General features: G+C 38.4%; 1 protein-coding gene across 1 annotated transcript; it reads left to right on the top strand.

Moving 5' to 3' along the window:
• Positions 1-6,657: 6,657 nt before the first annotated feature.
• LOC145776941 (cilia- and flagella-associated protein 221-like) lies at positions 6,658-27,076 on the top strand. Its single transcript, XM_082588189.1, has 21 exons — positions 6,658-6,909; positions 7,956-8,143; positions 9,820-9,915; positions 10,490-10,700; positions 10,842-11,010; positions 11,942-12,069; positions 12,390-12,518; positions 13,295-13,445; positions 13,830-14,010; positions 14,590-14,761; positions 16,161-16,204; positions 16,767-16,886; positions 17,351-17,539; positions 17,931-18,155; positions 18,748-18,833; positions 21,537-21,579; positions 22,167-22,267; positions 23,286-23,381; positions 23,547-23,666; positions 24,182-24,235; positions 26,757-27,076. The coding sequence occupies exons 1-21, from the start codon at positions 6,786-6,788 to the stop codon at positions 26,866-26,868; spliced, it is 2,739 nt and encodes a 912-aa protein (XP_082444315.1). The 5' UTR covers positions 6,658-6,785; the 3' UTR covers positions 26,869-27,076.
• Positions 27,077-27,480: the final 404 nt, after the last annotated feature.

Raw genomic sequence — 27,480 nt, forward strand, 5'->3', positions numbered from 1 at the left:
CGTTGGAGTAATGGGGTGAACGCCAGTGATCAGTTTTTGTTTAAACGCATGACTTACGTGTGGTTCAGTCACATCAAACAATTTGAAGTTGAACTGTCGTCGCATCATTAAGCCGAGTAGGCTAGGCCTATTTTTTGTTGGGGTGGACATAAGTGTAGGCATAATAAAACTTGTCTCGACTATTTGAAAATTAAGCCTATTAGCCTACTCTGTGATTTCTTTCGAGACAGTTAAAACAGATGCATCCAGCAGCAAAAATTTTGCAAATCTGGGCTAACAAAACTTCAAGATGCGCCCATATGATTTAGGCTTCACCACAGGTGCTTCTCATAGACAAATTAGTTTTTTTGTGCTGTCAATCAAACATTCCGAAAGATCGAGCTAGAATTGTCTTTATCGACATAAAAACATGAAATTTGCAAGCAACAATTAGCCTAAATAACATGCACAAAATAACTTTTAGTCATTATCCGATAAATATTTTGAAATTGTAGCAATTTACTCGAAAAGATCTCGCAACGCACAATGGGGTAAAAGCAGGCAATTTGGCTGAGGCTCGACAACCCCAACATTTTTTATGCAAAATCGGAAAGGAAGGTTGTTTAGTACGCTTGTAGTGTTGAGCAATTAGCTCAGTGGTTACGCGCCTGGCTCAAGATCACCCGGCGCAAGTTCGACTGTGTGTGCGCTTGAGCAACGCATTTCAGGACTGCTCTCCATTCAGCGGCATCTATTGGATGAAATAATTCCCCGGCAACAACACTTCAGTTCAGTTGTTTTTATTTCTGACCATCATATCAAAACAATACATGTCAACATAGCAAAGGTCGAGAAAAGGGTAGAAGCGACAAAACGCGAACGTTAAAACGTGCTTGAGACCGAAGTAAGTTATTGAGTTGAAAAAAATTTGGCACGGTTGCAACACCTTCAGAAAAATTTAAGATATAAAGGGAAAATAAAAAAAAGAAAACGTTACAAACAAAAGCAAATAAACAACATATATTTAGACTATAGCTTTATTAGCCCACATAGCTTTAGCTGGTATATTTAAGATTTGTATGGACAGTTGCTATGAAGATCGGCCATGGTGCGTTATCAAGAGTGCTGATGGTCGTAAGGGGAACACGTCTTGATGCGTTTAGTTCATAGCTTCAGTGTTATTTATCCATTATATGCTACTAAATGGAGAGCAGTCGTGAAATATGTTGCTCCAGCGCACACTCCGAAAGCCGAACCAGAGGCGCGTGATCTTGAGGCGAGCACGCAACCACTGAGCTATCCGGGCTGACAAGTAATCCACTGTACCGGTAGCCTATTTACTGTCACAAAATCTAGATAGATAGATAGTTTTTATCTTAAGTAGTAGCCTATTTATTAAAGATAAAAACAGTCTAGTTTTCAAAAGTTTGAGTTGACTGAATTAAGTTTGATGTCCACATTTCGGTCTTTTTATTTTTTTGACCGCTTTGACCAGACGTACGTTTCAAAAATATTTTCCGTTTTCTTGCTCGGCAACACGAAACTTCTCAGTTGCTATGTTACATTTCAACTGCTGTGATAGATTGGTGTTGAGGGGATTTTGAGAATCCTGTCATCTCTGAAATTGATTTAATCAATTAGTCATACAAAAATGCTAAACTTTGGTGTATTTTGTGGACAATTATATTTGACTAACAATTTTTCAGAGAATGACGAAGCTCATCAACTCAATAGCATACGAAATGCTAAATGCAGCTTGTTATGAGAATCATAGGCGCCGACTTTTCAAAAAACCTTGGGGGGCGAGAAAGGTGATGGCGTCATAACCATAAAACGCTATTTTACTCAATTAAAATAGTCTTTGATTAAGCTTAGTGTCTTGTTTATATTGACACCTAGGTCGCAAACCGAATTTATTAGAACTGCTGCTTGAAACGATTAGTTTTACGCATGCAGTAGCCTACGTCTAGTCGTAAAAATTTCGATATTGTTAGCTCATAATTGGAACAGCTGGAAAACAAGCCGATTTATTTTCTTTTCGTGCGAGTGAATAACAACAATCGAGACAGTGAAGTTATATATTACGAAATAAAACGCAAAAAAAATCATGATCTCAGACAGAGTGGAAACCTGCTATGAGTTTTATTAGCTTCGTTTTGCTAATTACTTGCCTTCAAAGCGTTAACAGCGGCGAAGTGTTTTCTCTTATGTTTTTTATCTAAAGTCTTTATAGTCTTTTATCGAATACCGTATATACTCGAGTATAGGTCGAGATGTTCGCAAGTGATTTTCACCTCAAAAAGACAGGTTCAACTTATACACGGGACAAGCTCGGCAGTTTTCAAAATGAACACATTTTTGCTGTGGCAAAATCATTGCCAACGTAGATTACGGAGTGTGCAATGGCGTCGGTAGAACTAAAAGTTTTGAATACTGTACGATTATTTGCAGTGATTCAAACTTAATTTTCAAATGTAATGATTTCTATCAATTTTTAACTTTATGCACTTGTTGAGCAGTATACAAAGCTCACGAGACAAAACAGCGGAAAGAGCTGTTTTAAGAGATTAATTTTTTTTATTTTTGCGTGTAGGATATACGGTAATCGTTCTAATTACGTAACATTTGATGATTGTGGAAGTCGATGTTAAACCTTAGCGGCTGCATAAAACAATGATGTCAGGTTAGTTAGGTGAGAATAGCGGTAAGAGACGTTGTTAATGCAAGCAATATCTGCGACCAAGTTAAACACCTTTGCTTTTATCGGCTTGCGATTTAATTCTCACACATCGTGAAAAAAACAATGCTTTCTGTTGAATCATAATTGATCTCACAGCGGGAAGACCTCGTTGAAAATAGCGCGTCTAATTTAGCTGGTTTACTTAATATTGCAGTGAATAGTTACGTGACTATTCCAGCAGCGTAAGTTACTCTATCATCTACTTTGAAATTTCCATACCGTATGAGAAAGACATGCGATCAGCTGCTGTTTTGCGGGCATGAGCAACGTAGGCTATATTTCGCTTTTGGCATTCTTTAAGTCCGTTTAAATGATCTAAATCTCTTTCGCAAGGTGTTTTATTTTTGATTTTTGAAACACCACTTGTAATAACCATTTTTGTTGCCCCTCAACCATAAATTTACAGGGGGCGCCGCCCCCTGGCCCACCCGGAAGTCGGCGCGTATGATGAGAATTCCATAGTCTTGAAATTCTTAATGTATCCTTACAATTTATGACTAAAATAGGCTAGTATATTTGCTAACCGTAGCCTAATTGGTGTATTCTAATAAACCTCTATGATATAACTCAATCCTTTTTGATTTTTTACCATTAATCAGCCTAAATTTGAACCATTACGTGTCCAACTCAAGATCAAGCGGCATTTGTTTGGCTCTCTGGTGTGTGCTTAAGCAATGCATTTCAGGACTGCTCTTCATTGAGCGGCACCAGTGGATAAAGTAATTTTGCAGAAAAAATACTTCAACAACTATGGAAACTTCACTTTGTGAATCTTGGTCAATGTCGACTGCGTGGCCAAGTGGTAAGAACGTCTGCGCAAAGTTTGAACGGATGTGATTGAAACACCGCTCCAGAGCATGTGGCTGTGTCTTGGCGAAGACATTTAGTGGTATGCCAAAATAAGGAAGGAAGCTGACTCAAAGACTAATATATGTCACTTCGCTTCATCCTGTTGTCTGTTGTATCTCTATATACTGTACCGGTGTGTTGTCGCAATGGATGCAAAATAAAACACGATTAATATTAGTGACTGGACCTATGTCATTGGTTCGGAACCTCTACAAGTATGCAAAACTTCCGGGTTAAGCTCTTAAAAAAGCTTTTGTAGTCTGAGGATAAAGATCAAACCAATCAATCTGGTAGGCTGGTTACTATAAGGTATGAAATAATTGCAACCCATAGTAGCCTACCTTGACACCATATATAATACTTAATAGAACTGCAGACAGGACGTCACTGTTTCGACCTTAAGGTCTCCTCAGTGCAGTAACTCGTACACTAGACATGAACGCCTTATTACTATATAAGTAATGCAGCGTGGGATTTTTCCACTTGTGGTACGCAAGGAACCACATTTGGATACTTTCACCCATCTTGCCAGAGTGCTCAAATAGAAATATGAAATTATTTTGAAATCACCAAATGAAATTATTTTGTGTTTGGTTTTAAAAGTGAAACTTAAAAAAGTGCATATAGTCAAGTGGGGTAAATAAAATATATTTTCAGAAAGTTTGTGCTAGATTTTTTAGCTTATCAAATATGACCACTAAAGTTGGTCACAATATAGAGAGCATGTATGAGCTATTATCCCACAATGAATTTTTTTAAATCCATTAACTGGTGTGAAAATTATGCACAAAATACCTGAATTTTTTTTTACCCCAGCTTTGGGGTAAAAAAAAATTTTCATGGGGTAAAAAAAAACACATGTTAGTATAGCAGCTTCTTCTTTATTATCATAATATTGATTTCATATGTTTTGCTATTGATTTCATATGTAATGTAAATGACTCTCCACCAGAGGAAAGAAGCTTTGTGTAACTCATATATCAAGGACTGTGAGATATACTGAACCTATAGTCGAAATCGACGAGATGGGCCATGATGATAATGTAAACGTTTTTGCAGCCAATTTTTGTATGCAATTTTGATTAAAATACACATTGTGAAATCGCAAGTCTCGTTTCTATAATAAATTCAGCAGCAAGACAAAAAATTGTGTCTAGTATACTTGTGCACACCATCCTGAATTTTAACTGCAGCTCTAGTTTAAACGTGCGTGCGGGCGATTAAATTTCGCGGATCATGATTCCCCTAAAATCAATCAGCAGTTTGTGAATGAACATACAACTAAAAAACAACAGACAGGAAATCAAACAAGTTCAGTTTGTATATACAGTATGTATGATTCTATGTGTTATGCACAATCAATCGATGGATCGCTCTGTGCTCTTAATCTGTGCTATTGACCGAATAACCCGCAACACTAATCTTAACCTCGGACCCCCAATTCCAACAATTGATTGTGCATAACACATGCATACATTGGCACTGATGCATCCAGAAGTTTGTTTTTGTATCTTTTGGTGATATACTGCTTGGCAGTTGATGTAACACTAATATGAAGCCAAAACATTTCATAAAATGCACTGTTTTTTTCACCCCAAATCAACAAAATTTATTGGGGTAAAAAAAAACACCTCAATAATAATCTACACAAACATTTGGAGGCCCCAGTCTTTGTTGCATCAAGTAGCCTCACAACATAGTACTCACAATATAACATTTAAACATTCATACTACCTATCACTAAAACTGAGCAAAAAACTTTAATAAACTCTTCCGAAACTTTTTTTGCACCCTTTGCTGGCCATATTTACTCTATCTAACATATCTCTTCTTTGTCAAATCTAATTTTTTTCTCTACCCCTTAAAGTATTCACTAGAGACCACTTAAACAGGAACTAAAAAAGTTGAGTGAATATCTACTCATTTTAGATGTAAAATGGTAAGTGTTTTTTTTTACCCCAATAACCCCACTGTTTTTTTTTACCCCACTTGACTAATACTTCTTAATTTGCATTAATCTACATAAAGAATAAACTTTATTGATAGAAACTTAACAGAATTTGGTACTGTAATTATTGTAACATTATCATTTTATTTTTGTCATTAACGTGAACAAACCATAAATATAGTACCTAGTTACAATAACTGACATACTACCAGCATGTCAATGAGCATGATAACAAGGTTATAGCTAGGGTTTGGTTTATTAAAGTGAAGAGATTGACTTGCATGATATGTCCTCAATTGAGTATATTGCAAATTCCAAAGAAATTTGAGGAATATATTATTTGCCTCATGTATACACAGCTATACATTTTTTTAGAACAGTTGCAGTCTATCAGATTATGTGTTATGATGTATGGAAATTGAAAATGTTTAAGATTAAAACTTTTAATAAATTATGGTTCAATTCAAAAGTTTTTGATGTTCTTGCTGAAAAACGAGATTTTATAAAACTTGTATGTGATGCATATATAACTAATATTGATTCTATTTGAATAAGGAACTTCTGGTGACTCCCCTTTTAAGGTGTAACAGACTGTAGAGGTGTAGTAAATAATAACTATATTTAATGTAACTAATATTGAGAGGTATAAAAACATCAAAACATGTTGTTTTTGTTTCATTCATCCTATATAACTCTAACCATGATTTTTTTCCCTAACCTGTAATCTGTATGATATCATATGACACTTGTAACAACCTCTCCTATGCCATTGCCATGAAGGCATCATATTGATCATGTTCATCTCCTTGTAGCTATTCATTAGCGGAGTTTGTTCCATACAGCACCATTTACTGCAAGCGAAAATTGTTACATTGCCAACTTCAGCCTTTTATCAGTGGTTTTGTGCTTTTGCTTTGCAGTGGTATCAAAGCTTTTGCAAGTTTCTAAAATTGGTAAGATTAAGCCTTAGAATGGAATGTTTAAAAAGGAAAACATTGCTTCTATCAATTATTAAAAAAATAATATGGTAAAGTTTTACAATTGGTTTTGTTGTATGACAAATCTATAACTCAATTTTGGTAGAGGTGATTTTTTTTAACCATAGACAAATTTATATATAATTGAAATACATCACAGGTTTTTGCATTGATCTAGTGTAAACTTGAATAATCAGCTATGTAAAAATAAGTGAATTTGTGTTGGCTAAAAACTAGTAACATGTGATATCATATGCATTAGTCATACTACACAGTACACACCAGGATTATAATGGCTGCACTGAAAACAATCCTGCAGTCAGAGACTGATGCTCCATTGAAGAAGGAAAACATGCTGGAAGATTTAGTTGCGCCCAGAGAACGCTATGATGTTCCCAATCATCTATTAGATACCAGTAAGTTATTTACATAAAAGTATCCTATTAAAAATGTGTTGTGTGTAGAGATTATTTAAAAAAAGTTTATGGTATAAAATATTTTTGATTAGGTCAAAAAATAAAAACCCCAAAATGTAGATACTAAACATGTTCAGCAAATGTTTCAATAACTAAAATGTTTTCATTTTTAGCGCTATGAATGTTTATCACTATCACAAAGTTTTCATGTTAGTACTGTAAAATTATGGCATTGATGATGAAGACAGTTTAGTTTTCAGAACGTTTCCTGAACATGAGCGTAGTATCGACCTGTTGGGTTCTTTATTTTTTGATTAGTTTGACCAGGCATTCAAACTTTATTAATCAATTTTTTGGTTTATAAAACAACACCAAATTGTTTTGCTTGCAATTTACATAAAGAAACAATAATAATGACTAAGTGTTTTTAAAACTGCACTCTAAAAACATGACACGTCACACATCACAAGTTAACCTTCATGTCCTTGGTGACAACTGATTTGATTGTTTTCTTTCCGCAACGCTGAGAGTTCAATTGACTGGCAAATAGAGAACCAGCAAAAGTCTAGTAGCATAAATTAGTGGTGTGATGCCCAATTGCCCATGTGCTATTAATTCTTACTACGCTCGACTACTGAGAAACATTTGTTGTTTGAAAAAGTTTTTATGCTAGCGTGGAAGCTACACAGCATCGCTTTCTGTTCTATCGCAAGTGTTTAACCCTATGCCGATCGCTGATGTTAGGTACTAGATTGCTCTTTTTACATTAGGGTACATAATATTATACAATAATTTATGTTAGTCAAACAAGGTTTCAGATTTGATAGTTTTTTTCTGTAGGATGTAGCACTCTAGCAGTCCAATCACAGTCTTGGCCTTGTTTTTAAGTGTGTTGTTATAGAGTAAAAACGAGCGAAACTTAGTATTTCACTGCTAAAGAGAGTTTAACAAATACTGCCTTTAATCAATGGTGCTATACTGTAAATAAAATTACCAAAAGTTTGTTTCATCTTTCAGTGATTGTTATTTTTATGTTATTTTTTCAGAACTTTTCAGCAAGTTATCACAAAACTCTGTGACGAAGGTTCAACCCAGTGTTGTGCATTTTGCTGGCTACAAACTTAATAAAGTTCATAAATCTCGAATAAAGATATGCAATTGCTCTGCGGATCCTGAAATTGTTCACATTATCCCACCTTCTTCAAAATATTTTTCTATACAATACATGAAAAAAGTCAGTAGAGCTGGTTGTATCGTTTTATTGTTTTTTAATTTTATGAAAAATGGCTTTTCAAATTTTCGTAACCGCTGACAATATAAGACAGGATATTTATTGTGGAAGATGAACATTTATTGAGAAAGTAGTGTAATAGGGTACTAGGACTAATATGTGTAGCTGACTTTGTTGACCTTTTGGTCTTTTGCTGCCATCCTTGTTGTGTGAATTATTTGCAGTTTGTGCGTATAATTTTGTTTACAACAAAACGAATAAATTGAACTGAACTGTTGGGATTACGATATCAGTTCTAAGGCTATTTTGGTTAACAGTTAACACTGCGTTTTATATTATGAGTTGCCTGTAAATAAAAGGGATTTTTGAAACAATTCATTAATTTTTTGCTATTTGGATTGCCTTGTTTTTTACAATTAAATGAGAGACTAAGTTTTATTAAAAAAAATCTGCTACCATATATAACATTACGAAACGCTAATTACTGAAGTCTTCATTCACTTATCTTTCATGTTTATCTTTCACTTTTTTGCTTTTTATTGTCATACACTACGGTATATGAAAACTTTTCCTACCATATTTTTGTTGCATTTATTCCGGGTCCACGTCTTTTAGGCGCTGACAGTTAGGCGCTGGTCTAATAGGCGCTGGTCTAATAGGCGCGCACACTGTGGCGTCTGGATATTTAGGCGCGTAGCACTGTGGCGCCCGGTCATTTAGGTGCTATTACTAGTAAAGTCTGTAGATTGTATCAGCTTGGCAGGTAGGGGCTTTTCACACAAAATATTATATTAAACAGGAAAATATATTGTTCTGTTAATGCGTGTGTGTTGTTGGTCATGGCTTCAGTGAGTGAAGCTGCTTAAACCGGGAATGCTTTTTCACACAAAATGTTATATTCAACAGAAAAATATGTCATGGCTTCCGTGAGTGAAGCTGCTTAAACCGGCAATGATTTTCATATAAAATGTTATATTGAACAGAAAAATATGTTGTTTTGTTAATGCTTGTGCGTTGTTGGTCATGGCTTCAGTGAGTGAAGTTGCTTAAACCGGCAATGCTTTTTCACACAAAATGTTATATTCAACAGAAAAATATATGGGTGAAGCTGCTTGAACCGGAAATGCCTTTCACACAAAATGTTATATGCTTGAAATAGTCTACCTTTTAACCTTGGACGTAGGGATACTTCCTTGGGCATCATGGCAAAAATCCCAAGACGTGTGTATACGTCCGTGGTCGCGAAAGAGTTAACTAAAAATGAACTCAATAATGTTCGGAAGCTTGAATAATTTATTGATAAAGCTTTCACCAACGCAAACTTGGACTAACAACAAATAAAACAATAATAAATCAATAAAACAACAATATATATATTTTTCTGTTCAATATAACATTTTGTGTGAAAGGCATTGCCGGTTTAAGCAGCTCTTCACTCACGGAAGCCATGATATAATTTTCTGGCAAGCTGCCAAGCTGATACAATCTACAGACTTTACTAGGAATAACACCTAAATGACCGGGCGCCACAGTGCTCCGCACCTAAATATCCAGACGCCACAGTGTGCGCGCCTATTAGACCAGCGCCTAACTGTCAGCGCCTAAAAGACTTGCTCCCTTTATTCCTCCATCAGCACCGTTTTTCTTGCATCAAGTAAATCAATGTTTATTTTTTGAAGGGTCGGTTTGTCCCTGGTTTCACCATTGATGTTACCATTAGCTTTGTTCCAGATGAGTGGAGATATTATTACGATTGTATTCGCATACACTGCAAGGTATTGGTGAACATATTCCCCGAAGCAAAGTTTGTTATTTAATCTAAAAAAACTGTTGTCTTGTAGAAATAATATAACTGACAAACTAGTAGGCTACGACTCCATTTTTTCCCATCCAACAAATCATTCCTTTTTCCATTGATTTAACGCCTGCCGACGTTGAATCAATGTCAAAAAGACTGATTCACTGGCTAGGTTAACGTTTTTAGAACTAGTTGCTCGGGTGTTCATCAGGACAGTTGTCGTTTCTAGCACTAGCTGCAATGTTCATCAGATGAACGTTGTAACTAGTGCTAGAAATGATAATTGTTCTGATGAACTCTCAAGCTTGCTTTTTAGTATTCTGGTTAGGTTAAGATGTTACTTTGCAAAAAAAACAAGGACTTGGAAATAACTAAAAATATTTTGATAAGCAAACAAGAGCTAGAGAAAAAAAGTTTATGTTCTACTCCTCAACATGTATTTACTTTTTTATTGATAACGTAGTTAGACCAAAAGTGAAGCCAATGATATTGTGGTGCCACTAAGACCTTTAATTTGCCATCTACATAACAATGGATGTCATTCCTTTTAGGGTGAAGAAAACATTATTGTTCCATTACACGCTTTTCCCGTTATGGATTCTTCCAAATTTCCTCAAAAACTTGTGTTTCCTTCCAAAGAAATTTTCCTTGCGCAAAGCTGCACCAAAGTTCTGCCATTGTCGTCAAATTGTCCTGTCGACTTCGAATTCCAAATAACCATGCTTCAGTCTCATCCGTCATTTTCCGTACACCCTTTGACCGGTATGAGCCTTTTAATATAAAGTGATTTTTTTTGTACAGTTAGTTTAAGAATAAAGCTACCGGTACTAATAGGTATCTTTTCTTGCATTATTTCTATATGTGGCTTTTTTGCAATTATGTAACTTTTCTATGCTTTTGTAGGTGTTGTGCCTGGCGAAGGAGCGACGAATATTAACGTCACATTTACACCAACCGAATACATAACAGCTCACATGGCGATGCAGCTTGTTATTTCACAATTTAACACCAAGCCCTTGATTTGCAACGTTACTGCAAGCTGCTCTCCATCCCAAGGGCTTGGATTGGCAAGGCAAGTTTGGTCTGACAGGCTGAAACTGGATCTAATTTACGGACACTTCTTTTGTTATAGTCGTAATTTGTTGAAGAATGTTTGGGATAATTTTGCCAAAGTTTGTCTGTTCTTTATTGCCCGTTTACGGTGGTCTGGGATAACCCCATTGAAACTCTAAGACAGGGGTTCCTAACCTGGGGGGCCATGGTCCCCTAGTGGGCCATGAGCCTTTTTCAAGGGGGCCATGGAAAAATTTTAAAAATAACAATTTTTTTAATTTATCATCTCTAAATCCACTCCAACACTATATAACAAAATAAATAAATTAAAATTTAATAACAACACTAGTACATTTTGCCCAAATCTTCATGAAATGGTCTTTAATTCCCGGTTGTTTCAAAAATAATTATATTTGTTTTTGGGTTTTCAACAATTGATGTTACTTCTGAAGACAAAGCAGCGCAGTGTCTTGGATATTCATTATGACATGCGGCTTGCTCTTTCCACCACCAAACCAGCAATTAAAACATTGTTAGAGGAAAAACAGGCTCAACCATCACATTAACTGCATATGTCATAACTAATTAATGTACTATCATGTTTATTGTGTGTTGTATTTATATCATTTTATCATTCTAACTACCGGTTACTGTATAAACAAGTTTTTTAATTAAGATGACGTTTCTTAATTTTTTCAAAAGGTTGAAAAAAATAGGGGGGCCATTGATTTTTCAAAATTTTCAAAGGGGGCCACGGTGTAAAAAAGGTTGGGAGCCCCTGTTCTAAGACATGGTGAAAGACAAAGAGCTTCGTTCTCGACGAAAAAAGAAGCCTAATAACTCCACTTGTGTTGAGCGTTGAAGCCAAACTTCTGTATAGACCTCCCTTCAACCGGTTGGACTGGTACGTACTTACAGCATGGATGATTGTGCCTTGTTTTTGTCCGCAGATCTGTGAAAGACTTGGATGAATTATACAGACAGACGAAGTTGTTTGACCCGCGATCCTTGACTCCTGTACAATTTGCAAGGAGACAAAAAGCGAGGTCGGGGAAGACTATCACTCCAAAGATGTCGGGTGAGTCTGTGCTTCATGCCATTTATATTAAGCGATTTTAATTTGAAACATGCTTCCCCGTTCCATTGATGAAATGTTTGTAGTTAGACCTAAGTCGAATTAAAAAAAAAGGAAAACCGGAATCTTGTTTAACACGGGTTTGCTAAGTATAAGCATTCAAAGCTTTTCCAGCGTGTTTGTTCTTGCTACGTTTGCATAATCAAAAGCCATTAAATTTAATGTATTGTAGGCTATCACTGTTTTCTTGCGCAGTAACAGTTAATAATACAGTCGTAGCTGTTACAGAAAAAAGAATATTATTTCGTTGAACTACTTTTCAGAGGTACCAAGCGCAAAAGAGTTTCAGTTCGGAGGCCATGTTTTCCCGCATAAGATCCACACCCAACACGCCGTTAACAGCGTCTTACTGCAAGAGAAGGGAAAGTTAAGGATGAAAGATTTGAGAAATGGTATGAATCTTGAACGGTGCTTTTGATAGTTAATTGTTGCTGATATCGTAAATTTGTAAAGTTCTGCATTTAAAAATTTATATAAAGCATACTCAACGATCCTTTCTTTTTGCGTTTGTGCAAAACGTTGCTTTGTGCAAAGAATTATTGGTATTGCATAAGATTTGTAAGATTCTATTTCCGTCCACATTTTCCGCTCCTTGAAAATGTCTTGTGGCGGAGGTTGAATGAAACGTGATTGAATGAAACGTGATTGAATGAAACGTGATTGCGACTTTCTATGTCTTATTGCTATTTGTAGTCCATTTTTTAAGGTTAGCGTTGAATCTAGAGATGTAGCTACAAGAGGCCAAGACGGAAAGTAATTGATCTTTCCAAAAATGTTATCTTGGATTAAGGCAATCGCCCCCCTTCCCATAACAAAAAAAAATAACTTTATTCACGGTGTATTTGCAAGGTAGGCTTAATATAGACCTACACATCAGTGTGTTTTTTGAAATGTCCCCACCCCCTTTTAAAGTTACTTCCTGGATCGGCCCCTTTAGGCTACAACACTAATGCTTGCAATAAAGGTTTTTCTGGTACATTGTTTGTCCATTCAAAATAATTGCCCTCAATATAGTTTTTCTATTCTGCTCTCTTTTTAGTTTTATTTTTGGCTACGTCACTGATAACCAATCTAGCCTGGAAAGATCGCTCATACGCCATCATCAACCAGTTCAATATCTTTAACCACTCTGATACAACATCTTTGACGACCATTCTACGGTTTGCAGCTATTACAGCTAAAGCACAGGCCACAGCAGATGAAGCACATTCAACTGACGTCATCGTATCAGTGACGAGTACCCGCCAAATGAAAGACGCTGCGTTTGAAAAGATGGTTCGGTCTGACGTAGTCGAAGAACGCGCCAATCAGCTGCGATGGTATTCACGTGATTATATCTAAAATTGCTTGTAGTTTCGTTTTCACTTTTTTTGCATATTATTAACATTGAATTTGATCAATTGTTGCACGTATGAATGAACAAATCGAAAATTTTGTTGTATCAGTTTTTAAACAATATCTTAAAACTTCTATTAACAAAATATGTGATTGTTAAAATAAACCGCAATACGCATGAAATACTCGTAGTCCAAAGCCGGCCAATTCACCTGTTGAAGCTCGGGCTCTTTGGGCATCTAACGCATTCTCAAATGTCAGCCTTTTTATGTGATGCACTTACTTTGTAAAATTCAGTTATCAACGCTACCGTTATGAGCTATATAGTTTAAAAGAAAGTCAACTCTACAGCGCTTTACGTCCCACAGGCAAGTCCACCTTGGACAGAGTCCCATGTCAGATACGACTCGACTTGAGATTATGCAGCAGAGAGAGCTGATTGATAAGGATTACAAATTTGTCAAGATGAAAACTCCCTGGCCGGAGGATGAGCTCTCAAGACCAGCATGCCAGTGCACTCTGCAGCGAACCATCCGAAGAGCCGGCCAGGTTCGTTTTAATTCAGTATTTAGAGATCGCAACGAAACGGACATTTTGCTCTATGATAAATGAAGGCGATTTTTGAGTGAAAACATTTTGTTTTACATTTTATTTTTTACAAAAAGTATCATTTATTAAGCTAGTTGAATAAAAAAGAGCCATTTGCTTCATTAAAGTTTTTTCATCTTCACGTTTTTTTAATTTTTTTTTTATAAATATCAACAGTATGATATATAAGGTGTTGGTGTTGTCCATGTTAAGACATTGGTAGATGCTGCGATCGCAACCAATTTTGAACTGATTATCCAATCTTGGTCTGATTCACGTTATAACGTTCGCGTTTTGTCGCTTCTACTATTTTCTAGAATTCTGCTATGTTTGGCATGTATTGTTTTTGTAGCGATGGTCAGAAATAAAAATAAACTGAACTGATCTCTTCTGCTAATCGCTTTAACTACTGAATTTTTAAGTAAGACACTAAGACAGCCTTATAGTGTTACAAGTACGTTGTTTAAACAAAGTCAGATCTTTTTAATTTGAAGACGTGAAAGTTTTTTTTCTATGAGCCTGCTCTTTTCTATATTTCAGAGGCAAACCATGGAACCAAAGTTTGACTTGTTTAAAAACAACCCTTGGTCCACACGTCATCGTGCGCTAGAGCGATTTCAGCAAGCGGCGAGGACAATACTGATTCGTCGCAGAGCTGACAAGAAAGTTGTGATGCTGCGCAAGATGATTCAAGATTTCAACAGCGGCCTGTGTAAGGGCTTTTAATTTCTCCCTCTGAAAAAAATTACCTTGGAATCTAAAGTGTTCACACATACAATGCACTCTTTAATTTAAAAAGGAAATGGATATGTCACTCTGAAGTGCTCGTGACCGTAAAATGCCATGTTTTTAAATGTAAAAATAATGAAAACGGTAATATAACGCAATAGAACAACTGCACAGCCAGCAAGCTGGCGCAAGAGAGAGGCCCAATTACGGATCCATAGGATGTACTGCCTAATAATTATAAATTCAAGAAAAATGTACGACGAGTCCAATTGATGTCAAGCTATCTTGTAAAAAATTTTGTAAAAAATAAAAAGTTGTTTTTAAATGTAATTTGGCTTACTTTAATCAAACTATTTTCTTGCCAATAAGCAAAGTTATCACGTTCAGTTTACGTTTTTCCACATGATAAAAGTATATCTGTTCGTAAAATATACCTACCGACCTTACATTGATTCAACGTTTAAGTCAGCGTTTCTTAACCGGGGGTGCTAGCACCCCCTGGGGGTGCTGGAATAGACTGGAGGGGGTGCTAAATGCATGCAGCATAATATCAAAAAATGTCATTTTACTTTTTTGCATTTTTTCGTCTTTCTGCCAGTATCAGCAGTTGTCATATCAATAATTGCTGTTTCGAAGTAGCCTGATACCTGGTTTGCTGTTATTGTAGTCATCTCCCTGCGCAACTTGATCCTGAGTAGGCTAGTTTGTGCGAACTTCCCTGGTGGGTGCATACCTGCAGTTTTGTATTCACCTGCAGAATCTCACCATGCGTGAATTGCGCGCATTGAAACACAGAAATTTTGTTTTTTTAGGACCCGTGTATCCCTGAAGAGTACTTTTGAAGAATAAACAAATGATGCATTTGTACATCGCTTTTTTCCTTCACCAAAGGTTAATGGCGGCGCCCGTATTTTGACATGCTTTTTGATCGCTGGCGATATATTTTGTAGTGAGGTTTCTTGTCTAACAAACTGTTCTGTTGTTTTAAGAGAGTTGATTCACTTACATAATGGTGAATGAAAGTCAAATGCCAAATTCTGCATCAACTTCGTTCAAACAACAGCACAGTTTGTTAGACAACAAGAGACTTCATTACAAAATATATCGCCAGCGATCTGCAGGCATGTCAAAATTTCGGCTTCTACTAAACGTTTATCCGGCATTGCAGTATAGTCGTATGTTAATGATAGTTAGGGGGTGCTAGACTGTTCAGGCCTATTTACAGGGGTGCTAAAGTCAGAAAAGGTTAAGAAACGCTGGTTTAAGTCAACACCCTTACTACTTTGTTCTCTTTTTGGTTTTTTTGGTTTTGGTATATTGACCGTGGTGTAACAAAAGACTCCTTTCTATAAACAATCTATCTATTTTCTTTTTTTCCACAGTGGAGGTCAGTGTCCCTTCTGGAAGTGGCTTGTTACCTTTTCAGGTAAATTTTCTTCAAGTCATTAAGAAATTAAATTGCGTTAACATTTCCAAATTTTGAGTGGTTTAAAGTTGCGGCGACTTCTCATGCAAACATAAAGTATTTTAGTGGTTTGTTTAACTTGGCACCAAGGCTGTGGAGTTGAGGTCGGGAAAATAATCACGACTCTCGCTTGATATAAAACAATAAACAAAGACAAGCCTAAATTTGAGGAAAAACGTAAAGTTTACAACACTGTTCTGTGCTTCACACTTTGGATTCATCATGTAGTTGCATTCTTTGTTGTGTGTGTTCGGGCGCTTATTTGGTCTTGCATTGTGTTAATCATGTAAAATAACAAGTGGCGCTTTGGTAGGGTTAAACTTGCAGTTACGGATCAACCATGCAGTGGTCATGGTATTGAAACAAAATGGAATGCATTTTGGGACCGCGCTACTCAAGCGCGGTCCCAAATAGCAAAATATTTGGGACCGCGCTTGAGTAGCTGTGATAACGGAGTGGTATCGTTATGGAGTTAGTCGCCAATCGGAGTTCTTTTGTAATTTTGCTGCCTGTGCCTCTTCAGGTGGCGTCCCATGAATCCTTCCAAACTCCCATGCACGACATCTCGAACATGTTTACCCCGGAGAAGGTGAAGCCTTTCGCTTTTCCAGTCTATGTCTCCCCTGACACTAAGGAAGATATTGTAAGTGATTCTTTCCGTTTTTTTTAACGTATTTTTTATATCGAGCTGCAAATAATTTGTTGTGTGTTTTTGGCAAACAAGGAAAATAAATTGTATGTTGTATGCACCGAATTTGTTTCCAAGTATGAAATAATAGTTTCACGGTATTAGGTTTTCGCAGCTTCTTAAAGTTCAACTGCACTTATTTTAAATTAAGTTTCTTTTAAGAGAAACTTCTATATAGCAATGTGACGTGAACCCTGCTCGGCTTTAAGAACAGGTGGAGCTGTTCGAAACTAAAATATGTTAAAGCAACAAATTTGTTGAAGCAAAAATTCTTAAAATGAGTTTTCAAATTAAGTCTCTGACTAGAAAATTTCGTTTTACCCTGATAAAACTTACTTCGAACATCTCTGCTAAATAACCTTGGCGAGAAGCCACTGCGCTCTTCTTTCAAAAACTTTTCATGTTTGTTTAAACAACAGGCACCTGACGCTTTGGGAGAAGTTCCCGCGGAACCAACGGAGGTCTTGGTGAAACGAGACGTTCCTTTTCACGATCTTGTCGTTCCCAAATATTATAACGTAGCCAGCTATGAACGTCATGACGTCACAGACGCACTGACCAGCTACGTACCGCCTAACCTGGCTAGACGTCTACGTACAGGGGCTGAGGTAAGGCTAGAAGATTTTTGTTTTGCTTTCGCGTCCGTGTTTTGCTTTGTTTGGAAACGACGCCTTTCCGTATTGGTCTACAACAATGTTTACAACAATGGCTTTTAGATAAGCTTTGTTAACTTCTTTGTTTAATTTCTTTGAACAAGTGGTCAAGCTCTATAGGTTTGAATCCACCCATAGTTTGTTGTGTAAATTTACTTGTATAAATTTCGCTTTTTGTGATTTAATAAACCACAAAAGTAGCCTAGTTATCGGCACTTCACTTGTGAATACCGTTTCTTAGCATATGTAGAGATATGTACAATTTGTAGACTTTAAAAAAAATCTCAGCGTTCAAACTATTTGTGAACAAATTAAATATTTTAAAATCGCCGCCTTTTTATCGCAGGACGAAATCATCCAAATCACTCTTCCATCCCATCTGGCACGAACAGAGTCCCCGGCTGAAGAAACGGAAAGACCGTTATCGACAGAAGATGAGGAGACAAGACATGATGACTTTGTGCAGAATGACGTCAGTGCCGCCACTGAATCCGATCAGACCACGTCATCGGGCCTTATACCCCCTCCCGCTCTTTTCAAGAACCCTCGATACCACAAACTTCATGTTTTTGTAGGTTGTTGTTAACCATAACTATGCGTTCTGCGCTACTACCCGGACAGTAAAATCTGCTGTCAAATTGCTGTCCGGGTAGTAGCATTTGCTGTACATAGATGACATAGATGTACATAGACTACATTACATAGATGGAAAACCATCATTAACTAGCTTCAACCCTTATTAAAATGCAACGTTTTCACTTTGCAAGACCGTTTTCAATTCTGAAAAAATAACATACACGTATGTACGTCAACTTTAAAACACCATCAAGAACATTGAAAACTACTGCAGATAGATATCTCTGGGCTATTTTTGTGGTGAAATTGCCAACTGCTTTGATTTAGTTTCCAGTGACATAGCAGATTGTTTGTATTATTATTTTTTTTTCAATGAAAGTTAGACGTGTGAACAGCTAGCTTGATGTGCATCCTGACAAGATTACGAATCGTTTTAAAAACAAAGCTTGTTTATGGGATTTAGTGGTCAGGCTATAGGTAACTCTATCTCAAATTGTGATCCCACATCGCACTGCAGTGTTGCCCACACACTGAAGTCTGTGTTTCAAGTTTAAACAATAAACATATGTCTTTCTTTTTTCTTTTAGAATAGGACGCCAGGTCTGGTCAACTATTACACTCCGCTGCCTCAAAGCGAATTGGATCAAGATTTTCACCTCTGTCCCATGCCGAGGTAATATATTAAGCGTGTTGGCAGACGAGTGTGGAAAAATGAAAGAGGATACTTTTGTTATGGTTATATTTAGCTATAGTGGACAACCACGCTTTTGCAATAAGGTCGCCAATCGCCGCTTGTAGCTGCTGCTGAAATCACACACAAAATTGGTCAAGATCAATAGTAGTTTGGGAAATTGATTGTCACATCAGAAAAAGTGGGGCTCTAGTGCAGTTAGGCTACTAGTCCTTGTATGTCTAGGCTGCTGAGTTAGCTGCTGAGCTTAAAAATTCGACTTCACGCACTCCAGCCGCATAGCATGGAGTACACTGAACAACCTAACTGACGGATCACGTGCCTCTCGTCAACAATGTCCCGTTTCAGCAAATTCTGTCGCCTCACAACTTGTGGAGAACGGGAAATACAAATCGAGAGACCGTGAATCAGATAGATCCGTCTTGCAGGAAATGACGGACCTCTGGAGGGTAACCCCAGACGGGGACAACATCTCGGGTGAGTTCACCCCGGAAGAATTTTCCGCCGCCCTCCAGCACATAAAGCCAGGTAAAGCCCCGGGCCCTGACCACCTATGCCCGGAGTTGATACTCCATGCTGCTGCCTCCTTAAAGTCCTGGTTAAAAGACTTCCTTTCCTGCTGTTTGCGCCACCTGATAATTCCCAGTATCTGAAGAAAAGCCCTTGTGGTTGCAGTTTCTAAGCCGAAGAAGCCCTCAGGAGACCTGAAGAGCTACCGTCCAATCTCACTGCTCTGCATCCCCTTCAAGATCCTCGAGAGACTCATCTACGCCCGTGTCGAACCAATAATAGATCCGCAGCTCCCCCGTGAACAAGCTGGTTTCCGACACGAACGATCAACCGTAGATCGGGTCACACTTATGACCCAAGACATTGAGGACAGCTTCTCGGCTAAGAAGAAGGCTGGCGCCGTGTTTGTTGATCTCACGGCTGCCTATGATACCGTATGGCATAGCGGCCTTACCTGCAAGTTACTCCGTCTGCTCCCTGACAGACACATGGCCCATATGATGATGGAACTTGTGCAAAACCGCAGTTTTACCCTCACAACCGGTAGCGGTCGTCGAAGCAGACTACGCCGACTTAAAAACGGCGTCTCACAGGGCTCAGTTTTGGCTCCTCTCCTGTTCAACATATGCGCCTGCGACTTGCCCCCCACCGTCTCCAGGAAATATGCTTGCGCGGACAGCCTGGCACTCCTGCACTCAGCAGGAAACTGGCAGTCAGTGGAGAGGAACCTCAGCCAAGACATGCAAACACTATCAGCATACCTCCAGAAATGGAAGCTACAGCTCAGCAAGTCAAAGACAGTGTCGGCGGCCTTCCACCTTAACAACCGGGAGGCACAGCGTGAGATAAACATCAACATTGATGGGGAACGCCTGCCCTACTGTGCCGAATCTACATACCTCGGCATAACCCTGGACAGGTCACTCACGTACCGCCGACACTTGAAGTCACTGCGCAAAAAACTATCTACACGCGTTGCACTTTTGAGGCGATTGGCGGGTTCCGGCTGGGGAGCTGGTGCTAAAACTCTTCGGAACGCCTGCCCTACTGTGCCGAATCTACATACCTCGGCATAACCCTGGACAGGTCACTCACGTACCGCCGACACTTGAAGTCACTGCGCAAAAAACTATCTACACGCGTCGCACTTTTGAGGCGATTGGCGGGTTTCGGCTGGGGAGCTGGTGCTAAAACTCTTCGTACAGCTGCCCTGGCCCTTCTTCGTTCCACCGCTGAGTGCTGTGCGCCGGTCTGGTGTCGTGGTTCTCACACCCACCAGATTGATACCGCCATCAACGACGCACTGCGTACTGTGACTGGATGCCTGCGTCCCACTCTAACGGACTGCCTACCCATCCTAGCAGGCATACAACCCGCTGAGCTACGCCGTAAAGGGGCCACGATTTCTCTCGCTCGCCGCGCTTTGGACCCCGACCATCTCCTCCAAGCAACATTCGGGCGACCACCGCCTATAAAGCAGCGGCTGAAATCAAGACGCCCCTTTGTGCCTGCCGCACAACAACTACTTAAGAACGCAGAAGAACTTGGTTTAAGTGCGGCACACTGGACGAACCACATGTGGAACACGGAGTGGCAAAATCACACCTCCATGCTCCGTGACTTCATACCCGATGCCGATCCCCGCCCACCAGGGATATCCCTCACAAGGCTTGCCTGGGTCAGGCTTAACCGCCTGCGAACTGGCGTCAGCCGCTTTCGTTCGGACATGCACAAGTGGGGCCTGGCTCCATCGGAATGCGAGTGTGGTGCCACGGAACAGACCGCAGACCATGTCATCCACCACTGCCTAACCCACCGGCCTCCACACGGTGCGCATGGTCTGAGGGTCCTGGACGACGAGACTGCTGAGTGGCTGAAGATTTCCTGCCCTCCAATCTAGCCTGGAAAAATCGCTCATACGCCATCATCAGTTAGCTAACCAAGGCGCAGAAGATGTGCGTGTCTTGGACTAAAATACCAAAGTCTGGCTCCTCTACCGTAGCTTCTGGATGTAATCCAGCGAAGCATTGCCAATGATAGGGTGGTAAAAAAATATAATGATATTGTCATAAGTATATAAAAGAACATGCATGAAATACACTTTTGGTACGTAAAACAGCCACTTTTGATTAATTTTAATTCTCATTATTTAAAACAATTTTACCCTTCTTTCAGGTACACCATGCTCCCTGGCGCCACTAAGTTTTTGGACCGAGAGGTTAGGTTTTGTTTACTTGTATATGTGTGTCCCGGTGGCGAAATTTTTTTCCCACACGCTTACAGAAATATGCAAATGAGGCAGAAAGTTCGTGGGAAAAAAATTCGCGTCCCGGTGGCTCGATTGCACTCTTGATGTGTAATTGTGTTGGTGTTGAGTTTGCGTTGCTTCTTCTTTGTTCTCCGTGACGTGGCCTGCGTGCGGAGTTGGGCGTTCCAGTCTTAATTGTTGCTTCTGCCGTGAGCCGTTGTGTGTGGAGAGACCACTTATCCTTTGCGTTGAATTCAGTATTGGTTAAACAAGCGAGAGATGATACCAGAACGCCTAAAAAAAAATGTGTGTACTTTGAATTGAGTTTAACCGTTGTGAAGTTCGGGTAAAAAAATCAGGTTTTTATACCCACTTCAGACTCAATAAATAAAAGATCGCAAATTATGATTGTATCAGGAAGAAGGAAGGATTGTAGGTAAGCATTAAGCTCCTACTTTTGTGACCAATGTGCAATCGAACTTCATGTTATAGATCTAGTCAAATGTTGTCGATGTACTGATGTATGTAAATATGTAGCAAACGATTTTTGACAATAGGATGTCATCAAAGGAGTGATGAATTGGAAGAAGTTTTCTTCTCATGGTCTCGGATCTCTTGCCCAAACTCCCAGCTTGATCGACGTCTGGTTGCCTAGGTGGTGAGTTCACCGATTCATTTGTCATTTTCTGCTTAGTTCTCTGCATCCTGGAAAGTCCGCTGCTCTTCTTCCTTTCACCTACTTTTGCTTTCTTTTTGATTTCGCAATGACTAGTAACTACCCTCATTACAGAATTTAACATTTTCATTTTACTTTGTGTGTCGTATCCAGGCTTACACCCGGTGGTTGAAGATTAAAATTAAGTGAACAGGAAGGCAAGGAAGCCAATCTTTGTGTCCACTTTCAGATATGCCTTTAAGTGTCCTGCCAAAGACACAGCCGCATGTTCTTGAGCGGTGGCGAACCGGCGTCCTTTCGATTTCATTTTACTCATAACCTTCGATGACATCATTTAGTAATCCCATTGCTGAAGAGTGTGTCCGATTTATCGCTGTGCTCTTTTCATCTTTTTTTAATCAAACCTTCTTTCATCTACCATCATTATCTAATTTTTTTTTGGAAGTTGGATTTCATTTTGCATGTTTAGTTGACTTACAGCATCATGGTCCTGCGTTTTGCCACGCTAGACAGGCAGTCACTACCTGATCTATCCCCCTGAAGAAAGTGGTGACTGATTGACGAAGCGTCGGAATAAAAGCAGATTATCACCTTACACATCTAGTAATGGTTTAGCTTAGTTTAGACCAGTAGGACGTATTCCGTTATATAGCTAATGAGAGTCAAACTTTCACAATGACCCAGAGGAAGTCACTTGCCATGTCTTGCGTTTGAAATTGACGCAACAATAACTTTTTTGTATGTTTATTGAAAAGTAAGAACAATATTTCATAAACTCAAAAGTATTTCACTTATAATGATGAACTTGCTTATATCCAAACAAGCAATCGTTTCAATGGTTCACTCAAAGTAAATGACGTGCTTAAAATTTCAATTTATTATCTGATCCTCATCATCCTTTTTCATGGTGTTGTATCTCCTTCATCCTCCCGAGTAGCTTCCATTATTCCTCACTTTGGCAATGGTGTTAATCTGTTGGCTTATTATTGTTATCTTCCAGGAGTGATTGCTTCAGTGAAGGAATGGTGCCAGCGACTACACCTAAATTCCTTTCTGCTCTTCCGAAAGAAGATGAAGTTAACTTGCTGGATGATGAGTGAGTGTTTTCATAACCTTGTGGAGCATTTGAGGATACGTTTCAATATGAAGCAAGGTTTCCGATGTGTTTTTTAAAATTTCTGATTTTTTCGGAGTTTTAACATCATATTGCGTAAATTCGACATAAAATCTATACCGTTTTTACAACGTTTAACTTTCTCAGGAAAACATCTGCTCCCCAGTTTCCACTCCTGACACCGGAGATGATCAGCTGCAACTTCGTGACGGAGGAGCAGTTAGAGAGTGAGAGAGATGAAGGGTCTCCGGAGGAAACCATCAAAGAGTAAGATATTGTGACTACGACGATTTATAATGAACTTTTTTTCTCTCTGATGCGAAGGAATTGCGATGGTTTTCAAAAACGTTCGTAATTTGATTCAAATCAGTGATAAACCGATTGAAAACTTAACATATCATTTTATTGAAGAACTGGGAAAGTATGGTGGCCATAAGTAGCCAATTTTGAAAATAAAACTAACGTTTGTTTTGCGAGGCATTTTTCATGCAATTGTAATATTACATATAATTATCAAACATAGGCTATTGCAGTTACTATATTTAACTTATTTGAAATTGTCTTTAGCCTATTTTTTGTAGTGTTAATAGTATTTATTGTTGAATTCCAAATATTATATTGTTGGCACTGCGAGACCCCCAAGACTATCAAGGCTTACTATTTTTGATTTTTTCTGTTAATTGCGCCACCATAATTATCAGTATCAAATGGACAAGTTATCAACATGTACCAAATGTGACAAATCAAGGTTTTGCCCAACAACAGTTGCTTCGCATTTTCAGAGCAAGCGTCAACACAGCTCGAGTACCCAGTGAGTTGCTGCTTCAATCCATCAGGTTGGTAACAATATCGGATGTGGTAGCAAATACTTAAATTGTTTGCTGAACTGTGTTTTCTGGCGTATTCTATCTTGCACAGCCGTACGAGACCAAACCATTTTGGGGGGGCAGAAAGTAAATTTGCCCAAATGTGCACGCTTTTATAGAAATTGCCCAAATATAATGTATGCGGTGCATGATAACAGTGAAAAAGCAACATAACAAGATCACCAGCAGTGGCGTAGTCAGTAATTTTGAAAGGGGGGGGGGGGGGGTTGAGGGCGTGTTTCGCTTATGACGATACCCAGCAGCGGGGGGTCTGGGGGGCCTCCCCCAGAAAATTTTGAAAAATTACTTTGAATTTGGTGCATTCTGAGAGTATTTTCAACAAAAATGTGGTTATGAATATTCCTGTAAAATGGTGCTGTCCGGTGGCATAGCAAAAGGATAAGATCATGTTTTCTTCAGTATTTTTCGGAAATAAAGCTACAATTCTCTATGTTTCCTTGTTGCTAATTCCTGGCTGAGATATTTGAATGTTTGGTAATGGCAAAACTCGCTCTTTGCAATACCCAGCCCCCCCCCCCCCCCCCCCTGGCTACGCCACTGATCACCAGCTAGCTAGAATTTCTTACCAAAGTAATCAAGATAGAACAACTGAATTCATCTTTGAAGAGCATGGTAAGTAGGAGTAACAAATATTGTTTTACACACCACAAATAATAAACAAGGCCACTTAAATATTCAGTTGTGATGTCATAAATAACTCAGAAAAATAAACATTGCAGGAAACCGGCTCAGGGTGACCATGCGGATTCAGAAAAAAGTACATAACAATAGAGAAATTATAATTAAATGTAATAAAACACAGACATACCGTACTACTTCTGTTCAAAAGTTTTGATGATACAAATTTTAGTACAAAAAGAAAAAGGTCTGGCAGCACTACTTCTAAAAATATAGTTAGGCCAGGTAATTTGATGACAAAAATAACTAAGTTTAATATATTCTAAGTTTGCATACAGACGGCGACGTAGGATTCAAAGAAACCAATTAGCCTAACAGTACGTATTTACATTGATTCAATGTCTGAATATTGAATAATATTCCATCATCGGATTTGCAGAAGGCGTCGTTGGATTTTCAAAAAATCGCCGAATAGGAAACTCGCCGAATAGTAGCAGAACCTTTTATGAAAGTAACCAAAGCTAAGCAACACCTTAACATTACAGTACTTTTAACAGGTATAACATGTTTTTGTTAAATGTTGTGGTGTTGCTTAGCTATGTCCATTTATGGTTGAAAAAGTACTGTGACCTCCCCACCCAAATTGTTTTGTAAAAGTACCGTAGGCTATTCACCAGATTTATATAAATTCATATTTTGCAGTCGCCCAAATCAAGATGATGCATTTATGGATAGGCTATTATGAAAAAAATTAAAGACTTTGTAATTTTGGTGCCGAGGCAACTGCATCATGCCAATTTGGGCAGTTTTATAAATAGGCCTAGACTATGATCAGATAATTTCATATTTTTTGTTGCCCAAATCTAAACGATACAGTTATGTAAATGGGAAAAATTAATGAATTTGTTCATTTTGGGGAAACTGCCTCACGCTAATTTGGGCAGTTGCATAAACAGAACATAAACAGACAGTTTCATCAAATAATTTCATGTTTTTAGCTGCCCAAATCAACACGATGCATTTGTGAAAATTAAGAAAATTAGCTTTATAGCAAATTTTGTGTTTTGATTTGGGCAGTTTCACAAAAGTATTAGAGACATATTTTGGTGGCTGCCCAAATTGTCATGATGCAGTTGGTTAAATGCATTTCGTACTATAGTTTGATCACCATGCAATACAATACATCAATACGGGTGTGCCAAATGAAAATTTTGCGGCACATTTCTTGTGCAAATAAGAGGCTGAACTTAGTTTGATAGGTAAAATATATTAATTTATAGTTTTTCTTAATTCAAGCAACTTTGTAGCTTTTTATATAGCAATTTTTGCCCTAATAATTTCAAGATTTTGCCCGAATTTGCGACGTTTTGAAACAACAGGGGGGGCGGCTGCCCCCCTGGCTCGTACGGCTATGCTATCTTGATATCGTTTCTTTGTAGCCATTTTTTAAATAGTTCAGGCGAGGGTTTGTGATACCGTAACAAGACAAAGCACGGAAATTGATACCAGGCTGTTTCGTGTCACAATGTCACGGTCCGCGTCAACTTTGGTTAGTCGTGGTTTTTTTTACAGATCCGAGTCTTTACTGTTTTGAAAGGGGCTCGTAAGAAGGGTTGCCAGGTAACCCTGGAGGATTTTGAACTGTACAAGTCTGATGTTCAGACATTTTAAGACAAACGATAAAAAAGGCTTTATTTGAACAACAGGACAAATTAATGTCCGAATAATTTTCTAGCGGTCGGACACAGTACATGAAATCAGGCCAATTATGGTATTTGTCCCACTTTTAGATCATCTGGCAATCCTGCTCGTAAGGCCCAGAGATTCATTGACAGTTTGTTTTCTTTCACAGCAAAGAATCCAGATTGGAAGCGCTGGAGAGTTACGTTCAAAACAAATTCGATAAGCTGGGAACCAGGGTTCGAAACCACCTGGAGGGTCTTGATCTTGACTATGAGCAATGACATGTCGAAAATTTTATTTGTGTGCTGTAAATATTTCAACTTTCTTTGTGCTGTGCAGATTTCTATCGCTGTTTTTAAACATCAATATTCAACATTTTCTACAATAAAATCTCTTGAAATGCATAGCCTACTGCTTATAGAGTCAATTAGCCTACGAGCGTATCTTTTCATTCTTCATTATATTTTGATTAAAAACTTGAAAAATCTTACAAAGTAGCCCACGTGTATGCAACTTATACGTAAAGTACGTATTTTTAGGAAAATATCTTTATATTTTGAAAGTAATTTTGCAAAAATTTCGATTTCAACCGGATTCCTAAAAGTTGAGAGGAGATCAGCTTTGATAGTGTGGTTTGCTTTTGAATCTTTATCCTCAGACTGACAAAGCCTTCCATAGGTTATTTTTGGCAGTTTCGCATACTTGTACAGTAGAGGCTTTGTTGAAGTGTTATTGCCAGGGATCTATGCCACCCATTGGGTGCCGCTAAATGGAGAGCAGTCTTGAAATGCGTTACTCAAGCGCACACCTTGAGAGCCGAACCAGCGCCGCTTGATGTTGAGTCGGGCGCTTAACCACTGAGCCGGTGAATACGAGATCACTTTCTCATGAAG

The sequence above is a fragment of the Aplidium turbinatum genome, chromosome 9 (genome assembly GCF_918807975.1).
Source record: "Aplidium turbinatum chromosome 9, kaAplTurb1.1, whole genome shotgun sequence".
Taxonomy (NCBI): Eukaryota; Metazoa; Chordata; class Ascidiacea; order Aplousobranchia; family Polyclinidae; genus Aplidium; species Aplidium turbinatum.